Genomic DNA, 17168 nt, shown 5'->3' with positions numbered 1-17168 from the left:
GGACAATCCACAAATCAGATTTATGAGACATGATTGCACTATTCTTGACGTTTGCCTTTGGGAATAACTGGCAGAATCTGTCTGAAATCTCCTCAAGGAAAAAAGTCATGCCTCCAAAAATCGATCCCTGTTTTTGGTTGATTCAAACCAATATGTCTTTAAGAGTCTTATCTAGAGCCTTAAACGCATATTTCGGGTCATGGGGCTCATCCCATATAATTAGCTTTGCCTCCTGCATTAGAGCTGCCAAATGGCTTCTGTTTATATACCGCATGACGAGTGTCCATGAGCTCCAACGGTATTACAAATCGACTATGCTGTTCGGCCACCGGTAGCAATAGGATGCAATACCTATAACAAATTATGTTTTTTCAAATTAACATATCTTTAAATATGAGATGTGATTTACCAATTGGAAATATTTGGAAAAGATATATCTTGATTTTAAATGCTTTTGATAAAATAATATTTCCAGTTTTAATTCATTTATATCATTACCTGAGGATGCGACAGCAAGAGCGATTATTCCTTCTGAACGTAGTCGAGACAGTATAGTTTATATAGAGGAATTAACCAGTGCCACCAGGTCCAGACAAAATAGAAGCCTCCGTTTTCTTTTGCGCTGATGAGAGACGCTCTGATATATTGACAATTGATCTGGTTCAACTGCTGATGAGATTTCATGTTCAGATTTTTCTAAATCCCGGTTATAACTAAGCTCTTCTCTTATCAAGCATTATCCATAATACATTCAGTAATCTTTCATCGGGTTTTGGAGATCACTAAAACCTCTAACATTTTCCATTCCATGGTAAGGTCCATCGATTTCTACCAACAATAATTCCTCATCTGTTCTTCCGAGAGCAGACCAGATACATGAATTGTTCCTTTTCTTGTACAAAATATCCCAGCCAATATATCCCAAGTATCTTCCCAAAGCTGTCGCAGCGAAGCCCAATTGACATTTCACCAGATCAATCAACGGAGATCCTTCAGTGTAAATCCTTTACAAAGCTTTACACTGATTACGAGGAGACCTTTTACACTACATCCTTTTAACCGGACAATATCTTGTCTGTGGATAAAAGTGCAAAGATGGGAGTGTTGAATAAAGTAACCTTTTGTCTTACTTTATTTAGCACACACAAAGGATTATTTACTATATACTTTTGTGGCTGTCACCATATTTGTACTTCGAAGTTGAGATCCCATGCTCATACTTCGACTATAAATAGAGGTCCTTGCCCAACATTTCAACAACTTTGCAACCCATACATTCTGCAATATTGGTGAACTTGTGCAATATTCTTCAATCGCAAAAAGAACATTTCACAACTTTAAGTGTTTCGATTGTTAGGAAATTTCCAAGTATAGATCAATTGTATTTCATAGGTTGTTAGGATATTTACATCTTTGTATTTCTTGGTTCCGCAACAACCTTGTATTTTATTTAACAATCAATAAATAAAATACACTTGAAAATTACATATTGTCTCACCATTATAAATATTTTTGTATTCATTTATTGCTTTGTATTACTTATTCCGACTCACCTTAATAGTAACTTTCCAGTTAACCTGGTACACATCACTCTAAACTGGCCACGTCCAGATTAAGTGATTGTGTTGCAAAGTACACTCACCATTGACATAGAGGTGTCTTCAGCACTCATCTAGTAATAGTTGGGACTTACAAGTGGTATTAGAGCAGGCAGGTGAATGTTTCAATTCTATAACCTAGGTCTGCTTGATGGCTGCTGAAGGTGAGAATGGTTCTGGTCCCCAAATGAAACTAACCTAATCCTAACATTAATGTACAACTCCTTTGAACACCAATCTCCTCCTCCTCCTACTCCTGGAGCTAGCCATGTCCATGTACACTATCCAATACTCCAGTTCCCAAATTCGATGGAATGGTGAGACCTTTGGTACATGGAAAGCTAGAATGCTCTTGCATTTTGGTGGGATAGAGAGGTATATGTTGAAAATCCTAAGGATGGACCATATATACCATGTCCAGTGGTGTTAGCCCTCTTCTTGACCAACAGGAGAAGAGTACCAAGGAAAAGTCTGAGGAAAATTAGTCAGACGAGGATCGCAGGCTGGTTGATCTTGATACCACTGAAAAACATGATGTCCCTCTGAGGAACTAATTCCAACACTTGTGTTATTTCCCAGTGCTAAATCTATGTGGGATGAATTAGTTCTCCAGTTGAAGAGAGAAATGACACCTTGTCACCAGAAAGGTTGTACTAACAAGAAGTATGAATCCTTCTTTGCTCTTCCCAATGAAAGTTTAACTGGTACTTACACCAGATTTACTGGCCTAATTATCAACTATAGGCTTGGGATGGAGAAGGATAAGGATATTCTTGTTGAAAATTTGTGATGTATTGCCATCCAAATGGGCACACATGGTTCTTGTCTTAAGACAAGGTAAGACCTTGCACACCATACTTTTGCTTCCCTTTATGGAGCCTTCAGATTCACTGAAGATAATGTGCTGCAAGGATATTGGCTGAGCAAGATGCTTAAACCATGCTCAGAGTTCCAAGGTTGCCAACCTTACTGGGCAACTTTGTGCTGCTTTAATGTCTGCTGAGAATGTCAAGTTACATTCTATGAAGGAGATGTTAAACAACTTACTGAACTCTGGCCTAACCACAAATCTAAGTAATGGTTGTGAGGAAACTGACGATGATGATCTGGTAGCCATGATTGCTAAAACCTTTAACAGGTTCAAGCATAAATCTAATCGATTTAATGGGTCCAATAATGCTTCCAGTTCAAATTCTCTGGATAAGGCCAATCTTATCTGCTATAATGTGGTAAGAAAGGTCATTTAATGAAGGAATGCAGATCTAGTCAGATGAACAACCAAACTGGTCCTGTTGTCCCAAATTTTGTTAAAACTGATGATTATAAGGCCAAATACAAGAAACTTAAGGCCCAAATTGCTCTCATGTCTCTGAACAAGAAAAAGAGAAAGAAAAGAACAAGTGCATGATGGCTCAAACTGAAGGGAAATGGGAACTCTCTGATGATTCATCTGATGATGAAGAAGAGATTAGAGATGTGTGTTTCATGGCATTAGAAAATCAACAACCAGTGGTAAAAGATGATTGTTTTTGGAAGATAGGTGGACATCATTTTAAGAAGGTAAGAGATTATGATGTTGAATTGGATACAGAACTAAACTGGATATTGCTGAATCATTAAATGATGACCTGTTATTTGTTGAAACTATGAGAACTGACTGTGAAAGATACTTGGAAACTGTTTTAATTGAGTTTAACATATGAAAGGTCAAATTAATGATTTGCAAAGTGTCCAGTTGGCTCTCAAAGAGTCAGATTTGAAAAATGAGGCATTGGAAAGAGATAACCAAAAATTAAATTTGATCTTGAAAAAGAACACATGGTTATCAAATCTTGGGTACACATCTGGTAAAAATTATGAAGCTTTTTCAAAACCATTGATGCTCAAAAAACTGCCTGGAAATCTGGTGATCTTCAGATGGCAGCTGTTTTACCCACAATTCACCAGATGCCAGAATCAGTTAGAGTTGAGACTACATATGACTCCTCTAACATTGCCAAATCTGAATCCATTGAGACCACCCTGTTGAGGTCAAAATGGAGCCAAAAAGGCTAAAGCTCCAGTTAAAAGGGAAGCTGGTGTAATCCTTTACCTCAAAAGTCCAAAGAGCCCAAGACTCCAAAGACTCAAAATTTTGCTGAACCCAAGTCCAAGGTTCAGCAGCCTGAAGAAAACAACCTTTTGTTAAAACTGGAGAGTCAACTCCAAAATTTGTCTAGGCAAGTACAAAGTTGTACTGCCAGAATAAAAAATCTGGAAGGAGCTTCGTCTTCTTCAGTTGAAAAACAAGTTGTTAAAACTCCTCCATTGAAGCAAAAGCAAAAACAAATCAATCTGCTCAAAAAGGAGCAAAATCTGGAATAAAAAAGGAGGATGTTGTTGTTCCCATCAAACCAATTGTTTTACTCCTGAAGCTGGAAATAATCCTCCAGTTCCAACCCAAGTAAATCTGCTGAGACTTCTCAAGAGAAGTCTGGTGGACCCATCAAGAAAAGATGGGTTCACAAAAATAACTAATCATCTACTTGGGTGTGCAGGGCGATCGAAAAAAGAATATCTGGTATCTGGACAGCGCTGCTGGACGGACAATGACCGGATGTAAGCCCCTGCTAGAAGAGTTCACTGTCCAAGATGGACCGGCAGTGACGTTTTGTAATGATGGAAGTGGGAAAACTGAAGGATATGGTGTCATTGACAATGGACAGGTCCAGTTCACAAAAGTTGCATTTGTTAATGGTTTGAAATATAACCTGATAAGTGTCAGTCAACTTTGTGATGATGGATATAAGGTGTTGTTCGATATTGCTCAAGGCACCATATTTAACAAGGATTGGAAAGTGGTGATGATTGCACCAAGGAAGGAATGTGTACATAATGGACATGGAACCAGCTCCAAAAGAGCATTGTTCTATGCCAAAGCTGATGAGGACACCAACTGGTTGTGGCACAAAAGGTTATCCCATCTTAATTTCAAGAATATCAATAAGTTATCTAGGAAACAACTGTGGAAGGGATTCCTTTAATTTCCTTTAAAAAGGAAAAGCCATGTCCAGGGTGTGAGATGGGCAAAAAGAAAAGGGCCAGTTTCAAGACCAGGCAAAACTTCAGTATCACTGAACCTCTTCACATGCTGCATATGGACCTCTTTGGTCCAGTGAATGTTCAAACTAAAGCTGGTAAACGATACACTTTAGTTGTTGTTGATGAATACACCAGGTATTGTTGGGTGGTATTCATCAGATCAAAAAGTGATGCACCTGGTGAAATCATCTCACTCATCAAAAGAATTGAACTCAAATATACCAAGAAAGTGTGTCAGTTGCGAAGTGATAATGGTACTGAATTCATAAATGAATTAGAGTCATTTTGCACTGACACTGGCATTTCTCAAAACTTCTCTTCAGCTCGTTCTCCAGAGCAAAATGGTGTGGTTGAAAGGAAAAATCGCACATTGATTGAAGCTGCAAGAAGTATGTTATCTGAATCAGGTCTTCCTACCATTTTTGGGCAGAAGCAGTGTCTACAGCTTGTCATACCCAAAATCGGTCAGTTTATGTCAAGAGACATAGGAAGACTGCCTACGAAGTCCTCAGGAATCGTAAACCAAACATTGGATATTTTCATGTATTTGGTTGTCCAGTTTATATTTTAAACGATTCCAGTCAGTTGGGAAAATTTGATGCAAAAGCTGACGAAGGTGTTTTCGTGGGGTATTCTGATATAAGAAAGGCCTATAGAGTTTACAATTTTAGACTCCAAAAGGTACATGAGACAATTCATGTCACATTCGATGAATCAAATGAAGCAATCAATAAAAGACCAAGCCTTGATTTATCTTCAGTTGACCCAGTTGATTTTGGTGTATCTGATCAAGTTCATCAATCAGTTTCTACACCAGAAGATGTTTCCAGTCACCAAGACTTGGAACCAGTTGCAAAGAAGAAAATTCCAGTGATACTCCATTTTATCCCTCCATCAGTTTCAATTTACCACAGAAACTGGTGATTGGATCAGATGTTCGTGCCACAACAACATCAGAACCAGTTCAGACTTCTCCAATTCCTCAAAATATGCCTTTATTTGAAGATAATCATGTCAACACGCCAGTTGACACTGATGATGAAGTTGAAGTAGTTTGGGCTGATCCTTCTCCAGTTGCCACAACTGTTGAAGATCGTCAGGTGTCTTGCACTGATGTTGTGCAAAATCAACCTAGTCAATACACTAAATGGACAGTTGCTCATCCCATTGAGCAAATTATGGAAATCCAGATAGTGGGGTTCAGACTAGAAGAGCCACAAGTGAACAATGCTTGAACGTCACCTTCTTATCACTGATTGAACCGAAGAAGATTGACGAGGCTTTGGAGATCCAAGCTGGGTTGAGGCTATGCAAGAAGAACTTAACCAGTTCGAAAGGAACAATGTTTGGAACTTGTTCCTTGTCCTCCAGGGTTAAAGAAAGAACCCATTGGAACGAGGTGGGTCTACCGAAACAAGATGGATGAAGATGGCAATGTTATCAGGAACAAAGCAAGATCAGTTGCCAAGGGTTATTGTCAAGCAGAAGGTGTTGATTTCGATGAAACTTTTGCTCCAGTTGCAAGACTTGAAGCCATTAGAATTTTTTGGCTTATGCTGCTCATTTGCAATTCAAAGTCTTCCAGATGGATGTCAAAAGTGCGTTCCTGAATGGAAAGTTGGAAGAAGAAGTGTATGTTAAGCAGACTCCAGGTTTCTTGAACGAAAAGCATCCTCACTGGGTATATAGACTAAACAAAGCTTTGTATGGTCTTGTCAAGCCCCAAGAGCCTGATATGACACTCTAACTAAACATCTTCTTAATAATGGTTTTCAAAGAGGTGCAATAGATAATACCTTGTTTATCTTGAAAGAAAAAGGTAATATCTTGTTGGTACAAATTTATGTTGATATCATTATATTTGGGTCAACTGATGATGGAATGTGTAAAAGGTTTTCAAAAATCATGTCTCAAGAATATGAGATGAGTTTAATGGGTGAATTAACATTTTTCTTAGGTTTACAAATTAAACAAACCATGGATGGTATTTTTATTAACCAAGAAAAATATGTCAGAGATTTGTTAAGAAAATACAAATATGATTGTATCCCATCGAAAACCACACCTATTTCAGCTCCTTTAAATTTGGACTCTGACCCAAATGGTAAACCAGTGGACCAAAAGGAATATTGTGGAATGGTTGGTTCACTGATGTATTTAACAGCTAGTCGACTAGATATAATGTTTGCAACATGTCTGTGTGCCAGATTTCAGGCTAATCCAAAAGAATCACATTTGCATGCTGTTAAACGCATTTTCAGGTACCTGAAAGGGTGCCCTAGCCTTGGTCTTTGGTATCCCAAAGGCTCAGGGTTAGATCTAATGGGTTATTCAGATTTAGATCATGCAGATTGTAAGATTGATAGAAAGTCTACAACTGGTGGTTGTCACTTCCTGGGGGGAAACTGGTGAGTTGGACCAGTAAGAAGCAGACTTCGGTTTCAATGTCAACTGCTGAGGCAGAATATATTTCTGCGGCCAGTTGCTATGCCCAGATTCTCTGGATCAAAAACCAGTTACTTGATTATGGTGTGAAATACACAAGAACCCCAATCTTTTGTGACAACACCAGTGCAATTGCTATATCTCACAACCCAGTGATGCACTCGAAGACAAAGCATATTGACATCAGGTATCACTTCATTCGTGATCATGTTATGAAAGGAGACATTGAAATACATTTCATCCCCACTGATAAACAGTTAGCTGATGTTTTTACAAAACCTCTTGATGAGAAAACTTTTAAACATCTCATCAGTGAACTGGGTATGTTAAATCCTCATTAAACTGGAGAGGTCCTCCAGTTGAGGATGGTCCAGGTGATCCTTGATTGGTTGGAGATTGAACGCCTTGATGTACTCAAAGACTAGGCCCACCACTTCACTTTCACTTAGGCCCGGGCCAAGTCAGTGGGGATCAAAATGGATCACATTTTTAGGGGGAAAAAGACTCAAAATATTTTTTCAATTAAAATTCATTTTATTTTGAAAAATGCAACTGGTGAATCTCTTAGTTGAAACTGGCATCTGGAAAATCTCTCCAATATGCTAGTTTGGTCTTGTCTTAAACTGGTGGTCAACCAGATTTCATAACGTTATGTTTTACTTGATGAATACTTGTGACACGTGATGATACTCGAGTGTTTGTATTGCACTCACAAACGTTACCTGACATGTCTTACATGTCAAGACTTTTTGCTGAAAATTATTGCATTTTTTTTATGGGAATTGTTGAAGTTAATGGGTGAGTGGGAATACCAGCCGTCATAGCATTAAATGCTTGATGGGAGGTATTAAATGTTTTTAAATTCTCAAAATTACTAAAAAATCAAATTTTGAAATTGTGTGTGAAATTTGGGGATTAAAATATCTTTTCGTATATATATTGGTAATATTTTACTGCCTATATATACCCCCACTAAATACTTTTCTCATTTACTTCGCACAAAATTTCTTTCATTTACTCTTCCAATCATTCACAATTCGAGATCCCTTTCTCTCTTTCTTCTTTTAATCCAAAACCCTAAATCCACAATCTCAAATGGCTCCTAAATCATCATCTTCTTCATCTCGCTCTCGTGATGTGAATTTACTCACTGTCGAGTATAATCCATTCGAAAATGTTTCTTATGCTGTTGGTGCCCCCATAAGTTCAAAATTGATCAAATTAAATCCAAACATTCCAATGGCATCTCTTCAAGGGCATCAGGCCGCTGATTCTCTCATTGGGAAAATCCAATCCTTTCTTCGGGAGTCTCCCCTCAGCGATGCTTTTTCTTTGAACCCAAACAAGTTGTTTCATGATTACTTGTGTGAGTTCTGGTACACGGCGTCCAATTCTGATGACTGCTCATCCATCTCCTTCACTTTAAAGGATGGGTCAGTCCCGTGTACCATCACCACTGAGACATTGAGGGAGGCCCTTAACCTCAATTACTGGAGACAAGATGAGAGTCCAGTGGTGATTTCTCCTAATATCAACTTCCGTCAGGTCTTCCTTGACATGGGGAATAAAGAAGTCTTGGAGGGAGGTATACTGAAGACCAAAGGATCAATTACTATGAGAGGGCTTTCACCATCCTGGAAGTACTTCATGGTCCATTTGGTGGAAAGTTTAGGTGGGAGTTCTGGTGGTTTAGACCAGATAAACTCTTTCCAGGCAGAGATGGCATACTGCCTATGGAATGGACTAAGGGTGGATTTCGTAAACATCCAGTTTAGAAGCCTGGTGTTTAAGTTAAAAGGCAACAGGGGTCCTTGTATCCCATTCTCGCGATTTCTATCCCTTTGTTTCATACTAATTCTGGGCAGAGAAGAATACAACAACACGCAATCTTTATACTCTGTGCCAGAATTGTTAAGAAATATGGACAACCTTGTGTCCACATCTGATGAAGTCCAGATTTCTCCAAGAATGCTACTGGCATTTTCTAGAACTGATGCACCACCACCAGGTGAGTCAGAAAGACAACTGGGCGGGCCTCAAAATAATGAGGGACCCACCAGTTCGTCTGCAGATGATGTGACTATTGCAGAACCTGGAGATCTCCCCTCAGGTATCCAGGCGGTTCCAAAGGCGAAAAGATCTACCATAAGTAGAAGAAGATCTAGATCATGACTTACTATATTTGACCAGTCACAGCCTGTGATCGTGGCCCTGAATCACAAGCCCATGATATTGCAACTGACACTTGTAGTTGAGGCTCCAGTTACCTCTTTTCAGGGAAAAGATGCTTCGGCAACGGATCCTATAACTGATGAAACCATTGAGGAAACTCAAACTGGTCATCAGGAGTCTGAACAACCTGTTCAGCCACCCCCAACATTTATGGATCTTGGCATAAATGAAGGTGAGTTTCAGCTTGAATCTTCGGATTCATCTGAGACTGAATCTGACCAGGAGATGGCTGATGCAACTGTACTTGATCAGCTCCCTTCTCTCCTTGGTCAACCCCAAGAACCACAAGTTTCAGTTTTACCACTTGACTTCTCCTCCTTACAAGAAATTCCAACATTCGCATCTCGACAACTACTTTCATCCATGAATGTGCCTAGAAATAGACACATTCTTACACCACCGTCGCCGATGTTCACACCTGAGCATTCTCAGCATGAACGTCACATTGAATTTCTTCCCCTTCCTTCTTCAACAACTTCTATTCCTTCAGCTGGTGTAACAACAACTGGCGAACCTTCACTTTATGTACCTCCTCCAGTTGTATCTGTTGCATTCCGAGTAGGTCTAGTGGCACCTTCCCCTCCATCACTGGACAGCCAGTTCGTGTCTTTCCAAACCGATATCTCAAACCTTTTAACAAGGGTGGAGGATATTCAAAAGATACTGGACAAGAATACCAAGTCCCTCTCCAAATACCACAAGGATCACATCACTAATGTAAGGTCTGGCAATGAGGACTTGGTATTCAGGAAGCTCAACGAGTTGGTCATCAGCTGCAATTCACTGGCTACTTCTTTAAAAGAAGCTTTTGACCTAACTCAATCAAAGGTACACACATCCATCACCAACCTGCTGAATAACACTGTCAGATCATCAGAGGTTGAGTTGAACGAATTAGAAAGACAGGTCAAATTACTTGTTGAAAAACCTGGTCTGGATGTTGTTGAGCTTGGCAACCAGTTGGCCACTTCAGTTGGTCAGAAAATTGAAAATACCTTGGCTGAAAGGGAGAATAATTTGATAGAAAGGGTGATATCTGAGATCACCAAGACTGCAGCACCCCTGGTTGATCTCACCCGCATAACATCTAAGATCAATCAGTTGAGGTGTAGTCTGGATACATTAGCCAGCAAGGTATCTGATCACACTACTGCAATTGAAACACTGACCACTGAAGCTGGCAAAGAAACGGGAGAAGAAGTTGGAAAGGAAGCACCAGTAATTGGGCTCTCCCCAGATGATTTAAATATACTTCAAGCGATTCAAAAGAGTCAAGACACCACTTGTGGAAATGTCATGACTCAATCTCAATAGATTAATCATCTATGGAGGACAGTTCGCATGTTATGTGGAGTCTTCAAAGAGTGCAAGAACATGCAATCGTGGCAGCCTCTAGATCGCTTGCCCTCCAGTCATGCCGATTTTGAAGCTATTAGGGAAGGACTAGATGCTGCCAAGGGGGAAAGGTCTGTTCGTGCCCCTCGCACTCTTGTTGAAGCTTCAGGTTCCGGGAAGGAGATGGTTATTGCTACCAGTACTGAGGCTGGTGAGCAGGTAATTGAATCTTTTGATGATGTGGATAGGGAATATGTGGATAAAGGAAAGGCCATTGCAACTGATGACTCTAAGGAACCTGCCGCCGATGCACCCATTTTGGAAACTGGCAATATTGATCAACTGCCTCCAATTACTGAAAGCGAAAGTCAGAAATTAGCAAGGGTTGGGTATCTGGTCAAGGAAAGGAAGAAACAAATGAAGGCTAATCAGTTTAAATCAAGAAAAAATCTTCCAACCCCTCTTGTTGATGTAACTGACGCACAACTCCTTGGCTTGCAACTGTTGGAATATAAGAAAATCAAAGAAGATCCAAGGATTGTCAATGCCCTGAAGGAAATGCTTGAAGTAGAACTGGACAAACACTACCAAGATGATGAAGCTGGTCTTGATGCCAAGTGTTTGAATGTATCGGTGGAAAAGGCCAAAGAGATAAGGTCAGAAGGGATTCTCAAAAGGATTGAACAAGTTAAGAAGGTGGTCAGCAAAGTATTAACTCCACCCAAGTCCAAAGGAAGAAAACAGAAAGCCTTATCAAGAGATGCAAATCTGAGGACTTGGGTAGAACCATCCGAACCCACAACTGGTGATATTCGAGCTGCTACTCACAAACTGAGCACGAGCAAGATCAAGCTGACCAATGAATCAAAGGCTCGCACATACTTATCTGATGTACAGCGTTGAAGGCACAATAAAGGTAAGATCACTGATGAAAAAGTATCGATCAAGCCTGATGCCAAACATTTTGTTGTTGAGGTTTAATACTTTGGTGGAGCCAAAAGAACAACTGAGAACCCTGATGTCCATCAGTATGGTCATTCAGAGCATGTGGAGATGTTGAGCTTGCTGGAGGGTAGGCAGCGGAAGAACAAGGTTGAAAAAGGCTGGGAATATGTATTGCAAAATCTGATCAAGTTCAAGAAAAACATTGAAGAAAGATTAGGCCTTGATCTTGAAGACAAATAGCCAATCTCATGTGTTGCCAAGAAAAGGAAAACTGGCGAAGGGCCATCTGTTTAAGTTTTCCTTCTATCTACTTGTAATTTTATTTACTTTCTTGTAACTTCATTGTAAAATTGTGTATATACAAGTTGCCAGATTGTAAATCACAAGTTAGATAACTGATAAGATCTACAAACAATTAAAACTAAACCCAAGGCATTCGATGATCTATAAAAATGTCTTGGAAACTTAATAGGTTTTATCAAACTCAAGTATTTCAAACTTACTCTTGTATAGAAACAAGTTTGAAAATACTTGGCAATATTTCAGGACAATTAGGGGGAATTTGTTAGGTCCAGTTTTGGCTATTAACTGGAGCTCTCCAGCTGCATCTGGAGAGCATGAAGAATTGTCCGAAATATTAGAAGTCCAGTTGCATTGTACAATTTAAGCAACTGATGACTTCCTCCTGTTAAGATCTGAAGACATAAATCTGAAGACCTTCCAGTTGAAGTCGAAGACAACAAGTGGAAGAAAGGAAATGGCAATGGCAGTGAAGCCCAATTGACATTTCACCAGATCAATCAACTGGAGATCCTTCAGTGTAAATCCCTTTACAAAGCTTTACACTGATTACGAGGAGGACCTTTTACACTACATCCTTTTAACCGAACAATAATCTTGTCTGTGGATAAAAGTGCAAAGATGTAGAGTGGTTGAATAAAGTAACCTTTTGTCTTACTTTATTTAGCACACACAAAGGATTATTTACTAATACTTTTGTGTGCTGTCAACCATATTTGTACTTCGAAGTTGAGATCCCAATGCTCATACTTCGACTATAAATAGAGGTCCTTGCCCAAGCATTTCAACAACTTTGCAAACACATACATTCTGCAATATTGGTGAACTTGTGCAATATTCTCTCAATCGCAAAAAGGAACATTTCACAACTTTAAGTGTTTCGATTGTTAGGAGAATTTCCAAGTATAGATCAATTGTATTTCATAGGTTGTTAGGATATTTACATCTTTGTATTATCTTGGTTCCGCAACAACCTTGTATTTTATTTAACAATCAATAGATAAAATACACTTGAAAATTACATATTGTCTCACCAATTATAAATATTTGTCATTCATTTATTGCTTTGTATTTACTTATTCCAACTGTCACCTTAATAAGTAACTTTCCAGTTAACCTGGTACACAATCACTCTAAACTGGCCACGTCCAGATTAAGTGATTGTGTTGCAAAGTACGCTCACCATTGACATAGAGGTGTCTTCAACACTCATCTAGTAATAGTTGGGACTTACAATGTATATTTACACGCTCTTTTGTCCTGACTATTTAATTCCAGCCACTTCGTGAACATTGTCTCATTGATTCCTTCTCGATCTAGAACACCGGGTAAACTGTCTGAATCACGGAGAGTGATCATATGCTGATCTTTTAGATGGAAGGTCAACCTAATAACTGCAGGATAGGAATAGTGGATATGAACGCAAACATTCGCCATACCGCTTCGCAGGGTGATAAATACCGGCAGTCCTGATAGTTTTTGATTTCATCAATGTGCACTATTTTTTCTTCTGCAGATGGACCAGTCCTTACAACATTTTCTGCTTCGACCATTGTTACTCTGTCTGGCCCTTTGTTATGGTATTTGAACAAATATTTGATTGCCCGAGATCGATTACACCACTCCACATTAATGTGTGCTCGGTACTTAAGTAACAGGAAGCGATTGTAAGGAACTACAAAACCATTGAGGAGCACTGCTTTACCTTTCATTACAGATACATTATTTTTTCTCCGGCGATAAACAGGGTATCCATCATCGTCAATAGTGGTTGATTGGTAAAAAGGTTTTGGAAAGTGTTTTAGACATGTAGTGTTAAATGTGCATGATGCATTTGGTGAATCAACACCACATGGACCGTGTAACATGAACTCTACAACAGCTTCATGACCATCTGGATCTTCACTCTGCAACGGTATTTCTGCTGATATCAGATCATCTATTTCTTCTGGAGTTTTACATTTTGCAGCAACATCAAGCCAGATCAGAATATGTGCATGGGGGAGCCCTCGCTTTTGAAATTCAATTGTATAAATGCCTGTCATAATATCAAAAATATTAAATATACATGAAAGACCATTTTATAAAATATGATAACTGTATGGAACTTCAGTTTTGTAGTTATTTACCTGCTTTACATGCACCAAATATTTTCTTTTTCATAATATCTTCCATCAAGATATCCAATTTCATTTTGAAAACGCGGGTAACACTTTCAGACCGTTCATGTGTCGGTTGCCCGTTGATTAGTGATACCATTTTACCAACCTCAAGCCTTTGTGGATTTGCTGTAAAGGTAATGAAGAGGTCTGGATTCCCGAATGCCCAACAAAGAGCCATAGCATCTTGGTAATTCTGCATCATGTACCTTGGACTTCCTGTGAAGGTAGCAGGTAAGACAATTCTCTTCCCAATTGCTTTAGCTTGAGTGTCTCCTTTTGTCACAGCATCACATACATTATTATAGACATCTGCACGTAACTCTTTTTGGTGAGTTCGTGTATATCTCAGACGTTCTTCTTCAACTGTAGTATAGGAATCAACCAGGTATTGTTGATAAAGCCTGCCACCTCTTAGTATTGTTGTTGACTCATTATGCCTATAATGAATTCTGTAAGAATAGAATTCCCTCATTATAACAGTTTCCCATTTTGTTTTTGTCGGTCCAGTATTGTTATGATAGAGTATATGCTCATGATACCCTGTTTCACCATAAGGAAATAGTAGAGGATACTGTAATGCTATATACAGCTGATGTAATTCTGAAATTCGTTGCAATCCACCTTGTCTTGCTCTAACTATGATATCCCTTGGTTCTGTATTTTCATCAAAATCATTTGTTACCAATACAGCAACCTCAGACACGGTAGGTCTATTATATTGACTCGCTTGTCTTCCTTGACCTATTAACCGGATTCGACAATTGTTCTCATTATTTTGCACAGTCCAATTTCGTGCCATGCGAAATGCTTTTGCTACTGAACTGTGCTCATTCAACATGCTAATCAGCTATGAAACAATTTCAGCATTTAATCTTTCACTTGTGGTACTTTCACGTATGAAAGCTGACATTCTGTTTCTTGTCTCATTTTCAGTATCATAGAAGTAAAGCTGGGCATATCTTGGTTGTTCCCCTTCAGTTGGCAGCAAGGAACCAATAAGATGGTAGTTTTGTCCACTGATTCAAAATGTATATAGACCCCTTCCTTGATTTATTTCATGGTCTATTTTAGCACCAAACGATGTGAAAGAGAACATGCTATTATATGTCCTAATATTGTCTTTGAATTTTTGTGAAATTGGATTGTTATAATCCAACAGACTCTTTAGCGGTTCAGGGGCATCAACCAAGCGAGGTAACAAAACTTTTCCTCGTTGACAACATGTTTTAAAGGTAGGTTCCCCAGCCAGTTTTGTATTTTTACATCTTTCCTCATAGATACTTTACTGGTGCACCTTCATATGCAATATCAATTCTTTAGAAATCAAAAAAAATTGTATAAAGGTAAATATTATCAATATAGATACATTTACTATGATTCATTGTTAGCTGTACACAATAATTACATAATTCTGTCAAGAAATACAAATTCACCTGTTGACGTATAAGCTGCCATTTTACGGGTTCTCTTATTTGCACCTACAGTATATAATTTCATATTCATGGTAGTTAAATAAATTATTCTGAACATGTATTTATTAGTTGTATTTTGACAAAGTTTGCAATTTTAGATAAGAGATAATACCTGGTTTCTTTCTTTTTTCCCAAAACCTCATTTGCATTGGATACAGCATCATGTATGTTCTGTGTACCTATATATTATGAGGAACATGAGTAATTCTATATTGAAGTATGTGTTAAAACCTTAACCTATAGCCATTTATTTGTTATTATAACATAACCTGATTGTTTTTTTTTTCCGTTTTCTCACACATTCAGATTTTCTTTTTCTTTCTTGGGTTGTGGTACCAGAATTAGGCAAATGCGAAGGAATGCGGCTGGGACCTGCTTCGTCTATCACATGATGCATACTGTTTTCTATGAACCATTTGCAGTTAGATATAGGTATTAATTCGAATAACTCAATGAATAATGATAGTAATTCTATTTATTATAAAGCAACATGAATATGATTCAAATGCATTACTTTGTAATGCCATAGTGTCTACTAACTTCAGTGCCCAATAAGTTTGTGTTGTTCCATTTCTTGCAATAAAAGTAGCAGATTGTGCACTGATAGAATTGAGCCCAATGTTGGTTGAAGATTGTCTTTGAGAATTTTGTAATTTCAGACCACAATATGATTGCACCTTTCCATCATTCCTTGTAAGTCTACATGTTTCCATACTAATAGATCCATTATTAGATTCTCCATTTTCTACAAAGAAAATATGTATATTGGATAAAGTATCTAAAAAAACATAGACATATATCCCATATCCTTAGTTGTATCTGACAAAAAATTGCATGGTAAACTATAATACATACCACAATTATTGAAATCATTATTAATCAATGTGAGAGCATAGTATTGCTGTAACTGGCCACAAATTGTTGTATTTATTTTAAAACGTGGTTTGATTATATGACCTATGAAAGCTGGAAATCCTACACTTGTGCTTTCAGTCATAATCTAACAACTTTTTTATATGATTGTAAAGATGTATATAAATTTGTCGGATCTGGACTGCTTATGTCTATAGTTTTGAAATTTGTTATTATTATTAATGATGCTAAAAGAATGCTTTGTTACTTAAAAAAGATTAACCATTCTTCATATTTCCATGAAGGTTTGCGAAAGGTCACCACCAAATAAATAACCGATTAATTGTAACCTCATAATTTCATCAAAGTTTCTGAAAAGCCCCCTTCAAGTAACCAATCAGTTCGACTATAAGTAATAATTATATATGAAGTTTATCAAAAGTCATCTCCAATTAAACAACTGATTAATTGAAACTTCATAACTATCATATAGTCTTTTTGCATATCCATTAATAAGCACAATTCAAAATAGTTGGACATAAATCTCATTTCTTTCAATCAAATTTTTCAGTCCAAGTATTACTGAAGTTGAAATTTGATATTTGCTAAAACAGAGGTCATGTTGAAGAAAATACATATGCATTCACTGAATCTGTTAAATTTACACTTCTCTTAGTTAAAGGAAAAACAAATCTCATATTGGAATGGCAAAAATCATCTACGACGACTATGAATGATTATTCATG

At 38.0% G+C, this 17168-nt stretch overlaps 1 protein-coding gene across 1 annotated transcript; it reads right to left on the bottom strand.

The window, feature by feature from the left end:
- Positions 1-13318: 13318 nt before the first annotated feature.
- LOC122585314 lies at positions 13319-16567 on the bottom strand. Its single transcript, XM_043757445.1, has 6 exons — positions 16426-16567; positions 16085-16315; positions 15907-15975; positions 15683-15749; positions 14066-14919; positions 13319-13974 (listed from the first exon to the last, which is right to left on the bottom strand). The coding sequence occupies exons 1-6, from the start codon at positions 16565-16567 to the stop codon at positions 13319-13321; spliced, it is 2019 nt and encodes a 672-aa protein (XP_043613380.1).
- Positions 16568-17168: the final 601 nt, after the last annotated feature.

Source organism: Erigeron canadensis, chromosome 1 (genome assembly GCF_010389155.1).
Source record: "Erigeron canadensis isolate Cc75 chromosome 1, C_canadensis_v1, whole genome shotgun sequence".
NCBI classification, from domain to species: Eukaryota; Viridiplantae; Streptophyta; class Magnoliopsida; order Asterales; family Asteraceae; genus Erigeron; species Erigeron canadensis.
Note: the sequence above shows the minus strand (reverse complement) of the source record. Positions and strands in the feature narration are given on the sequence as shown.

What these genes read in the sequence shown, in the direction of transcription:
- LOC122585314 (XM_043757445.1), bottom strand. Translation starts at nt 16,567, where the DNA reads ATGACTGAAAGCACAAGTGTAGGATTTCCAGCTTTCATAGGTCATATA. An exon ending in AGACACTATGGCATTACAAA is followed by an intron (nt 15,976 to 16,084) that starts GTAATGCATTTG and finishes AATGGTTCATAG; the next exon opens with AAAACAGTATGCATCATGTG. An exon ending in GGAAAAAAGAAAGAAACCAG is followed by an intron (nt 14,920 to 15,682) that starts GTATTATCTCTT and finishes GAATGAGCACAG; the next exon opens with TTCAGTAGCAAAAGCATTTC.